At 40.3% G+C, this 21,149-nt stretch overlaps 1 protein-coding gene across 2 annotated transcripts in view; it reads left to right on the top strand.

The window, feature by feature from the left end:
* The window catches only part of LOC134354795 (cytosolic phospholipase A2-like), a 176,351-nt gene extending 156,244 nt beyond the window's left edge, over window positions 1-20,107 (top strand). For both annotated transcript variants that reach the window (XM_063064061.1, XM_063064062.1), the window contains exons 16-18: window positions 7,233-7,428; window positions 13,081-13,238; window positions 15,453-20,107. In XM_063064061.1, the coding sequence (XP_062920131.1) occupies window positions 7,233-7,428; window positions 13,081-13,238; window positions 15,453-15,620 (522 nt within the window). In that variant the 3' untranslated portion in view covers window positions 15,621-20,107. The remainder of the gene's footprint in view (window positions 1-7,232; window positions 7,429-13,080; window positions 13,239-15,452) is intronic.
* The last annotated feature ends 1,042 nt before the right edge of the window (window positions 20,108-21,149 follow it).

The raw sequence follows: 21,149 nt of genomic DNA, 5'->3' as shown, positions 1-21,149 counted from the left end.
TGCGGACCGGTTTAATATTGACAATATTCTTGCAAACCGGCCGACCCGGGGGCGGGGGGGGGGCAGAGCGGGGGACAGAGGGGAGGGTTGCCAACGGAGAAGAGTAGCAGTCAAATAAGTTGTGTTTACCCCAAGAAAGACTACTATGACCATGAAGCCTTGCGCAGGCCCCTACATGTGCATGCGTGTACATGCCAATTTTTTCTACAAATCGTTTTTGGCGATTCTGTTCAGTGAAACTACACTGTACATACATTATTTCCAGTCATTCCTGCTTTTACTATATGTTAGTGTTATCTTAGGTTTTATGTAACACATCGCATGAATATAGTAAAAGTAAGTAAAGGCATCCGTTAGTCTTGCGAGACCATGGATCTGCGCCTGGAAAGTCCTCACTCTCCAGGGCACAGGCCTGGGCAAGGTTGTATGGAAGACCAGCAGTTGCCCATGTTGCAAGTCTCCCCTCTCCATGACACCAATGTTGTCCAAGGGAAGGGCATTAGGACCCATACAGCTTAATGAATATAGTGATAAGTCAATTATAAGTCACTTATAAGCCAATAGCATCATAACATTTTAAGTAACGTTTGGATATTAAATACACAGCACATACTTTCCTCATATGAACATATAAAATCATTACAACACACCAATATCGCTGAATCAGTGGGAGCCCTGGGCCTGTTTCCCTGCAACAAGACAGTCCTATCGAGGGGTGATAGGAGACAGCGATACTCGAAGGGAGTTCCTTATGTCCAGTCTATTCCGCAATTTAGTTTTCGTTGCATTCATTGCAGAAAAGCCGACTTCGAAGATACGTTGGAAATAGAAGCAACATTTTCAGTGCTTTCGTGGCTATCTCAGGATACTTAGCCTTGACTTTGATCCGGAATGCCAGCAGAGATGTTATGTCAAACATACTTTTCAGCCCGCCATCAGTTGCAAGCTCGAGGACTTGATCTTCTTCCCGTGCTGACATGGATGACACGTGCATTCAAGTTCAACAGTACGTGACAGGGAAAAGGAAAGGCGTAGCTCACTCATATCGCCAAATCATATCGTTTCCTCACGGCCCAGTATCACATGCTTTGTGGCCTGGTACCGGTCCGCGGCCCGGTGGTTGGGGACCGCTAGTGTAGAGAGTAGGGCAGTGGGCTAAGCACACATTCCTGTGGTGCGCCAGTGTTGATTGTCTGCGAGGTGGCAATGTTATTACCAATCCACACAGATTGTGGTCTTCCAGTTAGGAAGTTGAGCATCCAGTTGCAGAGGGAGATACAGAGGCCCAGGTTCTGTAGCTTTTCGATCAGGACTGTAAGAATGATGGTTTTAAACGCTGAGCTACAGTCAATAAACAGCATCCTGGCATAGGTATTTGTATTGTCCGGGTGATCCAAAGCCACATGGAGAGCTAATGAGATCATGTCCACCGTAGACCTATTGTGATGACAGGCAAATTGCAATGGGTCCAGGTCCTTGCTGAGGCAGGAGTGGATTCTAGCCAAGACCAACCTATCAAAGCACTTCATCACCAAAGATGTGAGTGCTACTGGACGATAGTCATTATGGTGACTTCCACTATTCTTTTTGGGCAATGGTATAGTTGTTGCCCTTTTGAAGCATATGGGAATTTCCCACTGTAGCAGTGAGAGATTGAACTGTTTTTGATCACTCCCACCAGTTGGTTGGCACAAGTTTTCAGAGTCTTGCCAGGTACTCCATCAGGCCCTGCTATCTTGCAAGGATTCACCCTCAAAGACAGCCTGACTTTGACCTCTGAGACAGAGATCACAGATTCACCAGGTGGTACAGGGATCCTCATAGCTGTAGTTTTAGTTTTCTGTCTTTATATATTTGAACAGTTTGTTGTCTTTTGCACACTGGTTTAACAGCCAAGTTGGTGCAGTTTTTCATTGATTCTGTTATGGTTATTATAGATTTATTGAGTATGCCTGCAAGAAAATGAATCTCAAGGTTGTCTACATATATGTAATTTGACAATAAATTTATTTTGAACTTTGAACTTTTAAGTGAGGTCTGACCAACGCCTTGTAACGCTTCAGCATTACATTCCTGATCTTATATTCTAGTCCTCCTGAAATTAACGCTAACATTGCATTTGCCTTCCTTAGCACTGACTCAACTTGCAAGTTAAACTTCAGAGAATCCTGCACAAGGATTCCTAAGTCCCTTTGCATCTCTGAGTTTTGAATTTTCTTCCCATTTAGAAAATATTCGATGTCTTTATTCCTTCCAACAAAGTGCATAACCTTGCATTTCCCTACACTATATTCCATCCGTCACTTTGCCCATTCTCCCAATCTGTCTGTCCTTCTGCAGATTTCCTGTTTCCTCAACACTATCTGCCCCTCCACTTATCTTTGTATCGTTCACAAACTTGGCAACAAAGCCATCAATTCCGTCATTCAAATCATTAACATGTAACAAAGAAAGAAGCAGATCCAACACTGATCCCTGCAGAACATGACTAGTCAGCAGCAGCCAATCAGGAAAAGGCCTAAGTAATCCCATTCTTTGCCTCCTAGCAGTCCAGTCTTCTGTCCAAGCAGCCTCATGTGCAGCACCTTGTCAAAGTCCTTCTGAAAATCCAAGTAAACGATATCCATTGACTCTCCTTTGTCTGTCCTGCCTGATATTTCCTCAGAGAATTCCAAAAGATTTTTTCCACTTAAAGATATCATGCTGAATTTGGCCTATTTTATTACATGCCTTCAAGTACCCCGAAACCTCATCCTTAGTAATGGACTCCAGCATCTTCCCAATCACTGAAGTCAGGCTATATGGCCTATAATTTCCTTTCTTCTGCCTTTCTCCCTTCTTAAAGAATGGAGTTCCACCTGCAATTTTCCAGCCCTCCAGAACCATTCCAGAATCTTAAGATTCTTGAAAGATCATTACTAATGCCTCCACCATCTATTGTTTACCTGTTTCAGAACCCTGGAGTGTAGTCCATCTGTTCCAGGGGACATCAACTTTCAGACCTTTCAATTTCTCAAGCTCATTCACCTTAATAATACCAATTGCACTCATTTCTGCCCCCTGACACTCTTGGATTGCTGGCATACTGCTAGGGTCTTCCATTGTGAGGATGTGTGCAAAGTACTTATTAATTTCGCCTGCCATTTCTTTGTCCCCCATTACCACCTCTCCAGTGTAATTTTAAAGCAGTCTGATGTCTACTTTTACCTCCCCTTTACTCTTTATATATCTGAAAAATCTTTTGGTATCTTATTTTATTGTCTACCTTACCTTCATATTTTATCTTTTCTGTCCTTATGGCTTTTTTGTACTTGCCTTATGTTGCTTTTTAAAAGCTTCTCAATCCCTCACTTTTGCTTTTGTACTGTCTTTGACTTCCCTTGTCATTTGCAGTTACCTCATCCTCCCTTTTGAATACTTTTTCTTTGCAATGTATCTATCCTGCCCCTTTTGAATTGCTCCCAGAAATTCCAGCCCTTGTTGTTCTGCCATCATCCCTGCTACAGCCCCCTTCAAATCAACCTTGGCCAACTCCTCTGTGATTTCCTTTACTCCACTGTAATACTAATACATCTGACTTTATCTTCTCTCAAACTGCAGAGTGAACTCAACCATATTATGTTCATGGTCTCCTAAGGGTTCCTTTACCTTAAGCTCCTGATCAAATCTGGTTCACTACACACAACCCAATCCAGAATTGCCTTTCCCCTAGTGGGCTCAATCACAGGCCGCTGTAAAAAGCCATCTCGTAACCTTTCTACAAATTCTCTCACTTGGGATCTAACACCAAACTGTTTTTCCCAATCTACCTACATGTGGAAATCCCCCACGGCTATCATTTAATTGCCCTTCTACATGCTTTTTCTGTCTCCTATTGTAATTCGTATCCCACATCCTGGCTACTGTTCAGTATATACAAATTTTTATAAATCCCATTAGGGTTATTTTACCCTTGAAGTTTCTTAACATCTTTTGATCCTATGTCACCGCTTTCCAGGGATTTGATTTCATTTTTTACCAACAGAGTCATCCCACCACCTCTACCTCCATGCCTGTACATTCAATATAATGTGTATCATTGGATCTAAAACTCCCAACTTTCAGTCACAGCTCAACGATGCTCAGAATGCCATACCTGTCAGTCTCTTAACTGCGCCTACAAGATCATCAACCTTATTTTGCATAAAACGTGCATTCAAATATAACACCTTCAGTCCTGTATTCATCACCTATTTCAATTTAGCCCCCATGGTACACTTTAACTCATCCCACTGACTGCTGTTTTGCCCTATCATCTGCCAGTCCTTCCTTATCACCTGACTACTACACACTGCATCTACTTGTATACCAATTGTTGTATCCTCAGCCCGATCACTCCGGTTCCCATCCCCCTGCCAAATTAGTTTAAACCCTCCCCAACAGCTCTGGCAAACCTGCCAGCAAGGATATTGCTGGTCACTGAATTATAGGAAAGATGTCAACAAAATAGAGAGAGTACAGAGAAGATTTACTAGAATGTTACCTGGGTTTCAGCACCTGAGTTACAGAGAAAGGTTGAACAAGTTGGTTCTTTATTCTTTGGAATGTAGAAGGTTGAGGGGGGACTTGATAGAGGTATTTAAAATTATGAGGGGGATAGATAGAGTTGACTTGGATAGGCTTTTTCCATTGAGAGTAGGGGAGATTCAAACAAGAGGACATTTAGTTGAGAGTTCAGGGGAAAAAGTTTAGGGGTAACACAAGGGGAAACTTCTTTACTCAGAGAGTGGTGGCTGTGTGGAACAAGCTTCCGGTAGAAGTGGTAGAGACAGGTTCGATATTGTCATTTAAAGAAAAATTGGATAGGTATATGGACAGGAAAGGAATGGAGGGTTATGGGCTGAGTGCAGGTCGGTGGGACTAGGTGAGAGTAAGCGTTTGGCACAGACTAGAAGGGCCGAGATGGCCTGTTTCCGTGCTGTAATAGTTATATGGTTATATTGGTCCCCCTTCTAGTTCAGGTGTAACCCATCCTTTTTATACAGGAAATACCTTCCCCTGAAGAGATCCCAGTGATCCAGAAATCTGAAACCCTACTCCCTGCACCAATTTCTCCGCCATTCATTCATCTGCCAAATCATTGTATTCTTATCCTCACTGACACCTGGCAAATCCAGGGTCCAGAGATTACCACCCTGGAGGTCCTGCTTTTCAGCTTTCTACCTAGTTTTATACTTTCTTTTCTGGACTTTCTCCCTTTTCCTACTTGTGTTGTTGATACCAATATGTACCATGACTTCTGGCTGCTTACCTTCCACCTTTCAAATGACCGTGGACCTGATCCAAGACGTGCCTGATCTTAGTACCTGGGAGGCAACATACCATCTAGATGTCTCGTTCACGTCCACAAAATCTCTTGTCTGCTCCTCTAACTATGGAATTGTCTATTGCTAATGCACTCCTCTTTTTCTCCCTTTCCTTCTGAGCCACAGAGCCAGACTTAGTGCCAGAGACTGAGCACTGCAGCTTCCCCTCGATAGGTCAACCCCCATCCCCCTCCCTTCCGAACAGTGTCCTAAGTGGTCTACTTATTATTGAGTGGAACAGCCACAGGGGTACTTTGCATTGGCTACCTGTTCCCTTTCCTTCTACTGAGAGCCACAAATGTGCCTGTCACCAGCAACTTAGGGGTGACTACCTCCCTGTAGCTTCTATCCATCACTTTCTCATTGTCCTATATAAGCTGAAGGTCCTCAAGCTGCAGCTCCAGTTACTTAACACGGTCTCTAAAGATTTGCAGTTTGATAAACCTGATGCAAATATAATTAGCAGGGAGACTGGAGGCCTCCCAAAGTTCCCACATCTCACACCAAGAACACACCATTAACTCTGGGCCCATTCGCGCATTAGCTATGTACTAAAAGACAAAGAAAGAGAAAAAAAACCTACTAGAAACTTATTTAGAACTTCCACCTGTGCTTGCCCAAGCCTGACCACTCTTAACACTGGCCCACTCCATCAATGGCTGCTCCACTTACACCTCTTCTTTTTATTGGCTCAAAGAAATCACTTCCGATTAGACTTGTTCTTTTCAAATGGCTCCCGTTTTGTAATGATGCTGCTGTCCCGCTCATTAATTCAAGGTCCCTCATGACAAAGGGACTCACTCCCTTTGTCAAGGGAGTGACAAAGTCCTAGATCCAACTGTCCTTGGCTACACCCTCCATGACCTTCCTTTCATCAGATGATCAAAGGTGTGTGTTTGCTGATTGCACAACATCCATTCATAGCTCCCTAGCAAATAAAGCAGTCTCTGCCTCATGCAGAAATACACGGGCAATACTGATGATGAATGGTGGGCAAAGTTCACATCACAATAGTGCCTGGCTAAGGCCATCTCTAACGAGATATTCTGACACTTTGGTATCCAATAGTATTAACTTTGCCGAGATCCTTACCAACAATAAAAAAAAATGACAATTCTTCAAGTGTACTTGATTAGTCACCAGTGATGAGTAACTCAACTTGACCAATTACACAAATACAATACAGTGGGTACAAGAGACTGGGTACCCTGTGATATGAGCTTCACCACCTGACAGTCCAAAGTCTTTCCACCTTTTGTCAGGTAAAAATCACTGACCTGAATTAGTGCAACAACAATAAGCTTAATATTATCCACACAAACCAAGATGCTTGATTAGCTCCTCATCCACCATGCTAATTGTCATTCCCAACACCACCGGCACAAAATGGCTGCTGTATGTGAGAGGCACTGCACTTTTCCCAAACTGGTGAGCTCTATTTACCACCAATGACAATGGGTGTATAGGAACTGCATCACCAGCAGATTCCTCCAAGTTGCACAGTACCCTTAGCAATGTGCTGCTGGGTCCTACATTGGCACCAATTCTAAAACTTGGTACTGGCCAGTCAATGGCAGAAAGCCTACAACAGTTCAAGAAGGTGGCTTTTCAAAGGGTTTGGGAAAAGGCTACGAACGATGGCACAAATCCTGAAAAAGAATTTTTATAATATTGTAGCAGTCTGCAAGTTTGTGAAGGAATAAGCAGTGAGGACTGAATGATTGGCAGCTATCTTAAGGAAAGTGCAGAACATTGCTGTACTTTATGAAATTAAAGTATTTTTTGGGCAGTAGCTATAAAATTACAGTTTAGTAAATACATTTACTATTGCATTACTTCTGAAAAATTGTGTAATGTATCTTAACTTAGTTCTATTCAATTTAACAGGAGCTACTGCTGGCAGAAAAATGGGCAAAAATGAACAAGTTGGCTTTTCCTAAGATTGACACCAAAGTATTTGACCGAGAGGGAATGAAAGAATGTTACATCTTCAAGCCCAAAAATCCAATGATAGAGAGAGACTGCCCAACCATCATACACTTTGTTCTAGCAAATATCAATTTTAGACATTATAAAGCTCCAGGTAAGTGGTTTCATCAGGTCTTGATTTGGTAATTACTTTAACCAACAAATACAATTCTTCCCTTTGTCCTTTTCTCGGTGATATCTGAGTGGCAGTCCTTCAATTTTAAGTTCAAACACAAAGGCAAGTGAGATCCTTGTTTAACCATACTTGTACATTTTATGAAGAGGCATTGTACAGGATTGTTGAAATAAGCTGTAGATGCACTAAGCAGATCCTGTGTCCGAGGCAGCTGTCAGCTACATACCAGCAAGAATTCAACTACAAACTGACTGTGCTTATTTTCACTTGCCAATGTAATGATAAGAAGAACTCAAGCCAAAAAGTTAATAAATTGTGTTGATTAGCATTTGTGATAATGTAGTTATTACCATTTCTTTCTCAGGGTATCCGCCTGATCATCAAATGCTTATGCTTCTGCACAATACAGAAGCCCATGGTATTACAGGAAAAAATACTAGCATAGATAGAAGATTGGCTGACTGACAGGGGCAAAGAGTGGGAATAAAGGGATCCTTTTCTAATTGACTGCCAGTGACTAGTGGTGTTCTGCAGCGGCCGCTTTTCACATTATATTTCAAGGATTTGGATGGTGGAATTGATGGCTTTGTAGCCAAGTTTGAGGATGATACAAAGATAGATGGAGGGGCAGATAGTGTTGAAAGAAGCAAGATGTCTGCAGAAGGAGTTGGACAAATTGGGAGAATGAGCAAAGAAGATGCAGATAGAATATAGTGCAGGGAAATGTAGAGTCATGCACTTTGGTAGAAAGAGTGAAGGCATAGACTATTTTCTAAATGGGGAGAAAATTCAAAAAGCAAAAGGACTTGAGAGCCCTTATGCAAGATTCACTAAAGTTTAACTTGCAAGTGAGTCATTGCTAAGGAAGGTAAATGCAATGTTTAGCATTCGTCTTAAGAGGACTAGAATATAAAATAAATATTTTTAAAAATATAAAAATAATGTTGAGGCTTTATAGGGCAATGGTCAAACCGCACTTGGAGTATTATGAGCCCCTTAACTTAAAAAAAAAGATGTACTGGAATTGGAGAGATTCCAGAGGAGGTTCATGAGAATGATTTTGGAAATCAAAGGATTAACATATGAGGTGCGTTTGATGGCTCTGAAGTTTAGAAGACTGAGGGGCTTTCTTATTGAAACATTTCAAGTATTGAAAGGCTTAAGAGTGGATGCAGAGAGGATGGGTACATGGATGGTAGGAATATGGAGGGCTATGGTGCTGGTTCAGGTTGTTGGGAGTAGGCAGTTTAGATGGTTTGGCATGGGCTAGATGGACTGAAGGGCCTGTTTCTGTGCTGTACTTCCTGATGACACTCTGACTCTATTTCTGATGTACATTTACAATGATTGTCATGTTCCTTGTCATGTGGTCTTGGTTAGAAATATGAATGGAGTTGAATCTAAAATATTCTGTAGAACTAGAACCCCACAGTGAAGCATGCACACAGTAAAAAAAAAAGCTCTTAATTCAAAATTTCAGTAAGAGCTTCTTGGAATGAATAGGTGGGCTCCTGGCCATTCTCAGGTTCTGTCTCTAAGAACAAGCGCAGTAAGTTTTTCAATTTTATATTTTGTGGTTGGAGAGAGGTAATAGTTGTCAATTTATTTTTTATAAAAATGAGGAGAATTCAGTTATGTTGCAGATTTTGGCCAGTTAATGGCAAGGCAAAGCAGGGGGTCTAAAACTGCAGAAAATGTGATGTGAGCAAGATGATGGACTGGCTTCAGGTATTGTTCAGCTCAGCCCTTCAGAATTTGGAAGATTAGAGGAGAGTTCATTTTAGGAGAGTACCTTTTAACAGAATTCCAAGCAACTTAAAACTTGGCATAGCAGAGACCCCAGATCCACCTAAGCAAAGCTCTGACCTCTTTGATTTGATTGTGAATTTTGAAAGCCATTTAAAAAAAAACAGATGTGAGAGGTTAGTGAGAGATACAGATGATCAGTCTATTGAGATCCTGAGATCTTGGAAAACCCCTGATTCAATTACCTCTCTGTGCTGAGGCACCAGCTCTCAGCTAGACTGACAGCAAGTGAAAGAAGGCTGTAATCTTCCCCATCGTGCAAAAACTAACAAAAGCAAATAGCAGGTGAGGTGCCATATGCTTGTCAACACCCAGTTATCTGCTGAAATTTGCATTTGTGTGCATTTCTGGCAAATAGTAAATTGGTTTTAGCTGTGATAGCTTCTTCAGGTGAGGCAATGATTGGTATCTGACTATAATTAAAAGAAAGTCAAAAATAAAGCAGAAAATAAATAAAGCCATAATCTCAGGATTATTGCCTGTGCCACGTGACAGTGAGTATAGGAATAGAATGATGTGGAGGATAAATGCGTGGCTGAGGGATTGGAGCAGGGGGCAGGGATTCAGATTTCTAGATCATTGGGACCTCTTTTGGGGCAGGTGTGACCTGTACAAAAAGGATGGATTGCTCTCGAAGCCCAGGGGGACCAATATCCTGGCAGGGAGGGTTGCTAAGCCTACTGGGGAGAGTTTAAACTAAAATTGTTGGGGGGGTGCGAACCGAACTGAAGAGACTGGGGAAGAGGCGGTTGGCTCACAAATAGAGAAAGCTTGGAGACAGTGTGTGACAGAGGATAAGCGGGTGATAGAGAAGGGACACGCTCAGACCGATGGTTTGAGTTGTGTCTATTTTAACGCAAGGAGAATTGTGAACAAAACAGATGAGCTTGGAGCGTGGATCAGTACTTGGAGATATGATGTGGTTACTTCAAGTGCCGGGTTTTAGATGTTTCAGAAAGGACAGGGAGGGAGGCAAAAGAGGCAGGGGTGTGGCACTGTTGATCAGAGATAGTATCATGGCTGCAGAAAAGGTGGACGTTCACGGAGGGATTGTCTACGGAGTCTCTGTGGGCGGAGGTTAGGAACAGGAAGGGGTCAATAACTCTACTGGGTGTTTCTTATAGGCCACCCAATAGTAACAGGGATATTGAGGAGCAGATAGGGAAACAGATCCTGGAGAAGTGTAATAATAACAGAGTTGTCATGATGGGAGATTTTAATTTCCCAAATATAGATTGGCATCTCCCTAGAGCAAGGGGTTTAGATGGGGTGGAGTTTGTTAGGTGTGTTCAGGAAGGTTTCTTGACATAATATGTAGATAAGCCTACAAGAGGAGAGACTGTACTTGATTTGGTATTGGGAAATGGATCTGGTCAGGTGTCAGATCTCTCAGTGGGAGAGCATTTTGGAGATAGTGATCATAATTCTATCTCCTTTACAATAGCATTGGAGAGAGATTGGAACAGACAAGTTAGAAAAGCGTTTAATTGGAGAAGGGGGAATTATGAGGCTATCAGGCAGGAACTTGGAAGCTTAAATTGAGAACAGATATTCTCAGGGAAAAGTACGGGAGAAATGTGGCAAATGTTCAGGGTATATTTGTGTGGAGTTCTACATAGGTATGTTCCAATGAGACAGGGAAGTTATGGTGGGGTACAGGAACCGTGGTGTACAAAGGCTGTAGTAAATCTAGTCAAGAAGAAAAGAAAAGCTTACGAAAGGTTCAGAGAGCTAGGTAATGTTAGAGATCTAGAGGAATATAAGGCTAACAGGAAGGAGCTTAAGAAGGAAATTAGGAGAGCCAGAAGGGGCCATGAGAAGGCCTTGGCAGGCAGGATTAAGGAAAACCCCAAGGCATTCTACAAGTATGTGAAGAGCAAGAGGATAAGACGTGAAAGAATAGGACCTATCAAGTGTGATGGTGGGAAAGTGTGTATGGAACCGGAGGAAGTAGCAGAGGTACTTAATGAATACTTTAGTATTCACTATGGAAAAGGATCTTAGTGATTGTAGTGATGACTTGCAGTGGACTGAAAAGCTCGTGCATGTATATATTAAGAAAGAGGATGTGCTGGAGCTTCTGGAAAGCATCAAGTTGGATAAGTTGCCAGGACTGGATGTGATGTACCCCTGGCTACTGTAGGAGGCGAGAGAGGAGATTGCTGAGCCTCTGGCGATGATCTTTGCATCATCAATGGGGACAGGAGAGGTTCTGGAGGATTGGAGGGTTGCGGATATTGTTCCCTTATTCAAGAAATGGAGTAGAGATAGCCCAGGAAATTATAGACCAGTGAGTCTTACCTCAGTGGTTGGTAAGTTGATGGAGAAGATCCTGAGAAGCAGGATTTATGAAAATTTGGAGAGGTACAATATGATTAGGAATAGTCAGCATGGCTTTTTCAAGGGCAGGTTGTGACTTACGAGCCTGATTTAATTTTTTGAGGATGTGACTAAACACAGTGATGAAGGTAGAGCAGTAGATGTAGTGTATATGGATTTCAGCAAGGCATTTGATAAGGTACCCCATGCAAGACTTATTGAGAAAGTAAGGAGGCATGGGATCCAGGGGGACATTGCTTTGTGGATCCAGAACTGGCTTGCCCACAGAAGGCAAAGACTGACTGTAGACAGATCATATTCTGCATGGAGGTCGGTGACCAGTGGTGTGCCTCAGGGATCTGTTCTGGGACCCTTACTCTTCGTGATTTTTTATAAATGACCTGGATGAGGCAGTGGAGGGATGGGTTAGTAAGTCTGCTGATGATACAAAGGTTGGGGGTGTTGTGGATAGTGTAGAGGGCTGTCAGAGGTTACAGCAGGACATTGATAGGATGCAAAACTGGGCTGAGAAGTGGTAGATGGAGTTCAACCCAGATAAGCATGAAGTGGTTCATTTTGGCAGGTCAAATATGATGACAGAATATAGTATTAATGGTAAGACTCTTGGCAGTGTGGAGGATCAGAGGGATCTTGGGGTCCGAGTCCATAGGACACTCAAAGCAACTGCGCAGGTTGACTCTGTTGTTAAGAAGGCATACGGTGTATTGGCCTTAATTAATCGTGGAATTGAGTTTAGGAGCCGAGAGTTAATGTTGCAGCTGTATAGGACCCTAGTCAGACCCCACTTGGAGTACTGTGCTCAGTTCTGGTCACCTCACTACAGGAAGGATGTGGAGACCATAGAAAGGGTGCAGAGGAGATTTACAAGGATGTTGCCTGGACTGGGGAGCATGCCTTATGGAAATAGGTTGAGTGAACTTGGCCTTTTCTCCTTGGAGTGACAGAGGATGAGAGGTGACCTGATAGAGGTGTTTAAGATGGTGAGAGGCATTGATCATGTGGATAGTCAGAGGCTTTTTCCCAGGGCTGACATGGCTGCCACAAGAGGACACAGGTTTAAGGTGCTTGGGAGTAGATACAGAGGAGATGTCGGGTAAGTTTTTTACGCAGAGAGTGGTGAGTGTGTGGAATGGGCTGCCGGCAACGGTGGTGGAGGCAGATACAATAGGGTCTTTTAAGAGATTTTTGGATAAGTACATGGAGCTTAGAAAAATAGAGGGCTATAGGTAACCCTAGTAACTTCTAAGGTAGGGACATATTCGGCACAACTTTGTGGGCCGAAGGGCCTGTATTGTGCTGTAGGTTTTCTATGTTTCTAAAATATTTCACATTAAGTGGATCAGCTACCTGCTTATTTGTTGACTTGAGAGTGTTATTAGATGTTAACTATCACTTTTCCACAAAATAGGAAAGTTTAAAAAGGATTACAGAAAGGAAGTACCAACACTGATTTCTGTACTGACACAAATGCTGTCTTTTATGAAGGTGTTAAACGCGAGAGTGAGAAGGAAATGGAGGATGCAGACTTTGACATCTTCGATGATGCTGACACACCATATTCTACTTTCAACTTCCAATATACCAATAAGGCATTTACACAGCTCCATGACCTAATGGAATTCAACACACTCAACAATATTGAGGTATACTTGAAGTTATACATTGGCTTTAATTGCTAATATTTGAAGTCACTGCTTGTATATGTGATTTCAATTTCTGAAGCATCTTTTTATACTTTAGATTTTACAAGTTTTTTATAACCAGCAATAAAAGATATTGGGTTTTTTGAATGAATTTTATAAATCACAACTTGTTCCTCTGGTGTTTTGTAGGATTTCATAATTAAAATTTTTGTGATCTTTCAATGGGCGTATAGGTGGAATCATTAATGCCAGTCCTGACAGGAATGTAGGTTAGAGAAAATACTCAGTAACCTATACATAGGTTAAATTAATTGAATTCGTAGATGAATTTACATGTGAATGTACAAGATAATTAGATCCCAATTCAAAGTATTGTAGATGCTGAAAATCTGGATTTAAAAAATGCTGTGTATTTAGCAAGACAGTGAGTTTCTATGGAGAGACCAAAAAGAACAGTTAAAGTATCAGAATGATGATTGTTCATAAGAAATAATCAGCTCTTTTGCAGAGCCTACATATCATCATCATGGGAGCAATATTGAACAGGATATGTTGGTGAAAATTTATATCAAGTGTTGATGGGGGGCAGGAATCTAATAATATAGAAACATAGAAAACCTACAGCTGTGCCGAACATATCCTTACCTTAGAACTACCTAGGCTTACCCATAGCCCTCTATTTTTCTGAGCTCCATGTACCTATCCAGGAGTCTCTTAAAAAAACCCTATCATTTCTGCCTCCACCACCGCCACCGGCAGCCCATTCCACTCACTCACCACTCTCTGCGTAAAAAGTTAGATACTGAATCATATTCAGCTGCAGAAGCACGGCCTGATCCTGATCTTGGAAAGCTGGAAATCTACAAATACATCAAGAATAAAGTAACTGCTTTAAATATTCTTTTGTATCTATCAGTCAAAGAGTGGTTCTATCTTGGCATGTAGAGCAGCCTTAATCTAAATGATACCAGCATGGCTGCTGAATTGGCTCATCTCCAGCGCAGAGGTCTGTTTAAGTTGCGAGACTTCTAATCTAATTGAATAAAGTCTGCATATACTAAATCTGAATTAAACATACAATTAATTTTTAACCCTGGATTTCAGCTTTCTTTGTCTAAATCCAAATAATAGTGAATTTTATTTCTTCTCATCCTCCTTAGATTTCAGAGATCCTCTTTGCTTTTCCTCTTGGCTTCACTAATTTCCCTGAATGTCACCTCAACTTAAAACCTTTGCTAGACAGACTCAACGTCATTCATTTCTCTATTCATTTTGATACTGAAATCCCACCTTTTCATCTCCTTTGAAGTGCCCATTGCTCTCTTATCACCACTCTTAGTTGTGTCGCAACGAAGTGAATCAAAGCTTGATTTTCAAATGTCTTTCTTTTCATTCTACATGGTTCCAATCCTTGAAAATTTGCAGCTCCTTGTGTTCTTACTGTTAAATTATCCAAATCTTTGCATTGTTCCATTGCCTTCCACACTTCTTTACACCCACTAACACGATGTCTCTGCTTCAGGAACCCTCCTCAAATCAAAGTGCCTTTTTCACCTTGCTGTTGTAAGATCTCTTCTATGCCATCACTGCATAAAACTGGTCTACTCCTAGTTAAGCAACACACATCAAAGTTGTCCTGACGAAGGGTCTCGGCCTGAAACGTCGACTGAAACTCTTCCAATAGATGCTGCCTGGCCTGCTGCGTTTACCGGCAACTTTGATGTGTGTTGCTTGAATTTCCAGCATCTGCAGAATTCCTCTTGCTACTCCTAGTTAAGCTTTTTCTTTCAGTTTGTATCGTCCTGGTTTTATCCTTTTATTTCCTTCTTTCAAAATCAATTTGTACATTCTTTCATCAACTGATTTTTTTTTTGAACCGTAAGTTCATTCAACCTAAAAATCTACAACCTGGCTGGTGTCCATCTTCATTTACTGCTCAATGAGGAACTTCAGAAATGCTTTCTGTCCTTTTAGTTCCCAATTAAATGTTATCTAGTGTTCCTCCACATACATTGAATTCTTGAGTATGATGTATTAAAAGAATATCAATTTGTACCCTTAATACATTGGAAAATACCCATTTTACTGTCTAATCAAAGAACTGGACTTCTGAATGCTAATTTGATTGGATACATTAAATTTCAATAGCTAGTCAGTCTTGCTTTGTCTGCGAACTGCTAACAGACTAAACTGCTTTTCTTTTTATTTGAATAGTTGATTAAGGATACCATAATCGAGAGTATCAAGTACAGACAACAGAACCCATCTCGCTGTTCCGTGTCTCTCAGCGATGTGGAATACAGAAGACTGAAAAAGTCACTTAGTTTTGATGGGCTCCAGGCCAGGCGGAAGCGACATACTACAGACGAACAACAGAAGTAGAAGTTACAGTTATCTGTAAGGCAGGACTGAACAAACACCTGCAGTCAAATCTCATCTTCAGGATGCCAACCATGTTGTGCCTTGAAGTGCATTAAGGTCTTTCTGTAATACTCCTACAGCATTAGGCAAAACAAAATAAAAACAAAACAAAGAGATCTTGTTTTAAAAGGGAGCAACGTTGTTGATGTTGAATGAGGATCCACCTCAAAAACTGAAGATTTTTACTAAATGATTAGAAGTCATTCATTTTAATCCATTTCTTTGAACCCTGGGCTATCCAGTAACACAGATTAGAATTGATCAGAGAAGAAAATATGATGAATACAGCAAGGTGTTTTATCTACCCAGATATTGAAACACTGAAATTGATCTGTATTTCTGCTTCCGTCATTTAAGTGGCAATGGTCCCCTTTAATATCCAAACAGTATCTGGCTGGATCAACGTGGATCCAGAACATTTCATTTTGTTTCTGTGCAATGCTGTGAGTGTCCCATGGTTTGGTCTTGATATTCCGTTTTACATTGTTGAACCAAGTTGTCCAATCACTTACCAGCCTTGGAAAAGAACTCTACCTTGGATTTCCTTTTAGAATTTGCATGTAAACCCCTTTTCATAGAGGTCTTCTAATGTAAACTGATGACAGAATTCTTCTATCAAAGTACTGGAGATTGTACTTAATTTTGCAAAATGTTGCAATTATCCGACTTTCTAATAATCTGTGATTACAACGAAATGTGAGCCTATTTATTTAATACTACTTCCCTGCTTTTATTTTTCTCTTCCTCAGATTGTCAGCGGTCAGGGAATATCAGGCCCAATGGTTCAAATCTGAAGTAGTTTTCCTTTCTTTCTACAACTTGCCTTGACCAGGTGTTTCATGCATTTCAGCCCATTGAGATTGAGTGAAATATGGTGTTCCTCAAATGCAATACATGGTCCTGCTGCTCAAAGATATTAACCACCAAGATCTCAGAAGGAATTTTTTTAGCCAAATTTCTGTTCACAAAACTAAACAGCTAGCTAATGCAGTTAAGTACAATTTCTAAGGACAGAGCGATATTTTATTGTTTCTTGGTGAAATTTCCATCTACCCACATAGTTGACAATGATTTAGTGATTTTAGATGTCTCTGTATGTCAGTAATTAGCTGGCATGTGTCTGTTCAAAAGTGGACATACTGTAGAAGAATTTAGATCCTTGGTAGGAGAGTGAAAGATCAGGAAGATCAAGCTAGAAGTTTATCCTGTCTCCAGAAAACATTTTTTTTTGAGGCAGTAGCTTAACTTTATGACTGGCCCTTAAAGGATCCTTAAACAATTGTAGAAGGTCGCTTCTTCTTAAAGTTATTCGACCTTTGTTGCCTAAGTGAAAGACATGTCACAGTAATGTATATCCTTAACAAAGCACTTATTAGACGATGGTTAGAATATAGTGTTCAGTTCTGGGCAAGTTCTCTTGTAGAGTTTTTAAGAGCATGGGGAGGAAATTGATCTACATGAGATGTTGTGATAAAAGAAAAATAAATTTGATGTAGACACAAGAGACTGCAGAAAGAATCATTCTATAGCAGAGATTCCCAACATTTTTCATGCCATGGACCCCTACCATTAACCGAGGGGTCAGTTGAGAACACCTGTTTTAAAGGAACTCCAAAAGACTGTTTATCCAAATTACTTGCTATAGATTTGGAGGAGTTGTAACCTGTGTGGATAGAGGCGAAAAGCAGAAATAGATTTTGATGGCAGGAGATTCAACAGCTAGAGGACACAGATCTGACATGTTTGGAAAATGAACCAGAGATAAAAACAAAGAAATATCCTTTACATGGAGAGTCCAATTAGGAATGCACAGACTGAAGGCAGAGTGGAAGGAAATTTGGTTGGGAGCTTTAAAACAAAACTGAATAAACATTTGATGATATGCAGGACTGGAGAAGTAAGAGTAGGGAAGTGGAAATCATTGGATATCGCTACAGAATGTGTGATGTTATGAAAATACATTCCACTATATCCCTATCATTAACATTAGTCTCATTCCATATTGTCTCATATTACTGTGGATGAAATACAAGGAATTATTTTGGAGAGCTACTCTTGCATTTGCAAAGATGTATCCTATCCATGCCTACCTAAGGGAATTGAAGGACATCTCAAAATGGATGCAGCACGTTTTTTACCCTCTTGGGGCATTGTTCTGTAAAATGTATTAGGATATTAATTGGAAATTTAGCCATTTTATTCTTCTGTATATCCTTGGATGTGGTGTGCTGTACTTATCTCAATGCAGGAAGAGTCACATTGTCCCATGCTGATGAACAGAAAATGTACCTTGAAGATATATTTCATCCAAATCATTTAAGTCTTGAGGACTGCTTACCAGGAAAAGTCATTCTGTAACATTGACATTCTATCATTTCATAATTTTACAAATAATCTTAATAAGCTAAATTTTATAAAGTACAGTTGTTCTTTACAAGTTTTGGATTCAGTGATACAGCTCTTTGAGTTTCGGTAGTGGAAATTTATAAGGATTGAATGATGCACTGTATTGAAGTGCTTTAAATTTCCGTCTAATTCTTACACTATATCCTTTAGAATAGAATTATCATAACACATAAACCAATCTACTTTGTATACAAGTATCTCAAAAGTAATGTGTTATTAAGTTTAGTTTGTTGACAGAAGGAAAATATTTAGGCTTACTGTACCACTTTCTGTTCATGGAGATTTTCATCCTTGCTACCTGCCAAAACATACCACCTGTCATCAAAAACATAGGCATGCCTGCTTGAGATTGCCACCCAGCACTCTGTATGGTAATGTCCAATATTTACGTGTGATATTCATAATCCCCAAGAACTGCAGAGCCATAATGTAGTCTAATATACTGCACAGTATCCCGAGCTGAATATCTTCAGGCAATTGCCCAAACTTTATGACTAAATGACTTATTCTTGATTACTCACTAGCAGATTGTTTTAGAAAATGCATAAAATTGTGATTGTTATTTCATTATCATGCCCAGTTAAGGGTATGCCAACTTTCACTGATGTCGATGTACTGAGCAAAATCAAAAAGGCAGTATTTAAGCAGAAAATTTGTCATAACATTACTGATTAGCACAGCATCTATCAGCAACTTGAGAAGATGATGCAACAGAGAATATAAATATATTGATATGAGATTTATTGTGAAACTTATTTAATTTTATCCCATTATTTGATAATTCAAAATACTGTGCTTAATGTGGCTGGAAAGTTATTTTAGTTAAATGATGTATTAAGTTTTAACAAGTGTGACTACCTAAATACAAAAATTACAGTATGTTGTAGTTTCTTGTACTTATTCTAACTGGTGTTGCTATGGAAATTCTTTATATTTAACTTTTTTTTAAAAAAACACATTCATGTGGAATTATTTAATTAAGTAATTAATACCGTGTGCTAATTTTAATTTCTATTTTGGAACAAATTTTATGGTAGTTTCAAATGATTTGATAGTATACTATAGACTATAGTTTGCATGTTGTAGTTTATTGAAACACTATTTTTGTTGGTATGCACTCATTACTGGTCACATCTCCACCCTAAGCTTTACTTACAACTTGCCTTGTTATTCTAACACCACCACTCTCCTCTGTCTAGCAGAACTGGTCCTCACCCTAAACAATTTTTTCTTTCTGCTCCTCCCACTTTCCACAAATGCAAGGTGTAGTTAATGGCATCTGCATCAGCCTCTGCTAAGGCTACTTTTTTGTTGGCTATGGGGAACGGTCCATGTTCCAAGCCTCTAGTGGTAATGTTTCCCAACTCTTTCCAATCTGCAAATACATTATTGGGGCTACTTCCTGCACACATGCAGAGCTCTTCAGTTTCCTCAACTTTGCCTCCAACTTCCACCCTGCCTTCAAATTTACTTAGTCCATCTCTGACACTTCTCTCTTCCATTTCTCAATCTCTCTGCCTCCATCTCTAGTGACAGACTGTATGCTGATATCTTTTATAAACCTACTGACACTCATGCAAGAATGCTATTCTTTTTCTCAGTTCCTCTGCTTCCACTGCATCTGTTGTTATGATGTGTTCTTGACATATTGACCTTCTCAATATAGAAGTTGGAAATGTATTTCACATTATCCACCTTGAAGGTGAGGGAGAGGAAAGCAGTTTCAGCACATGGTCTATTATAGACAGAGTAGAAGAGTTCACTCAGTCACTAATGTTGGCAACAAAAATATAAAATAATGATTTCCTGATTTCTTACTGTGAGTTGTTAAAGGTGTTTAAGGCAGTTTTTCTAACTGAATAAACTGTGTTCCACTGAACTTTAAAAAAAATTCCATTAAAATTAAGTCAAAATGTACAACTTATATAAATAAAAATTGATTGAGTAGTGGTTGTCATTAAATTATGATTGTTTTGAATTAATGTCCTGTCATTGGACTCAATGTCATTTTTATACATGTGAATTGTTATTTGACCATAAAATTAAACGTAATTTCTTCAAAATAAATCTTGCCTGTTTATTTTTTTTGGAACCTCTGATTAATTCTCCTGTCCATTACTCAGTACTGACTGTGTACACTAAAACATTATTCCAGTTATCACTTTCTGGCTTTCTTCTAAGGCTCTTTGATGAAGAGAGCTTCTGTCCTGCCATGTGATATATATGGGCATGAGATTTATTACTACATCCAAAGGTAAGGCACTTCCAACTCCCCTCCATTACATAGTTATGCCCCACTTGCCATACTAGCCAAGAAATTAGATTGAAAATAGGCTTATCTGAAACTGAAAATAAATTCTGACCATTTACAGGTCAAAAATTGAGCTTCAGAAATTCATCTAACTAAATACTTCCATTTGGCACACATGCATCTGCAATTTCACACCTGCTCCAATGACAGTCTGGGAATGGCACCTTTTCTCAGTTGTGGTAATATACATTTGAGCAATGCCGGTTCGAACAATGATGCGTGTACGGGCATCACAAGTCAAGTGGACGTGCAGAGCACCACACACTCTAGAGCAAGATCATGCACACTGAAGCAGGGAATGTCTGCGGCTGGCTGTAGATCGCTGTAGCAGGTATTTAGACAGGCTGAAAAATACTCAATCAGCACAGACACTCCTCTCTGGAATGAGTGGATCCAGCCAGTAGTGGTTTCTGACTAGAATCGTCAACACAGAGATCACATGTGCCACAAGAAATATTGAGACCTTTAAGTGTGGGGGGGGTGGGGGGAAGCAGAGAAGATCCTGTCCCAACAATATCTATAGGGATACATGTTCTATCTCACAATCTCTAGGTCCCAATTAACAAAGGAAATCAAAACAATGCCACACAAAAAAAAAATCCACTGGAGGAACTAAGTGAATCAGGCAGCATCAGCGAAGGGAGAGAAAACAGTGTCAGATCAAGACCCTTTTTCAGTACTGGAAAGAAAGAAGCCAATACGAAAGGATGGGGAATGGATGTAGAGTGAAAGCGGGTGGATGATGGGTGAATTTAGATGGGCATTAGCAGAAT

The sequence above is a fragment of the Mobula hypostoma genome, chromosome 12, assembly GCF_963921235.1.
Source record: "Mobula hypostoma chromosome 12, sMobHyp1.1, whole genome shotgun sequence".
Lineage (NCBI taxonomy): Eukaryota > Metazoa > Chordata > Chondrichthyes > Myliobatiformes > Myliobatidae > Mobula > Mobula hypostoma.
Note: the sequence above shows the minus strand (reverse complement) of the source record. Positions and strands in the feature narration are given on the sequence as shown.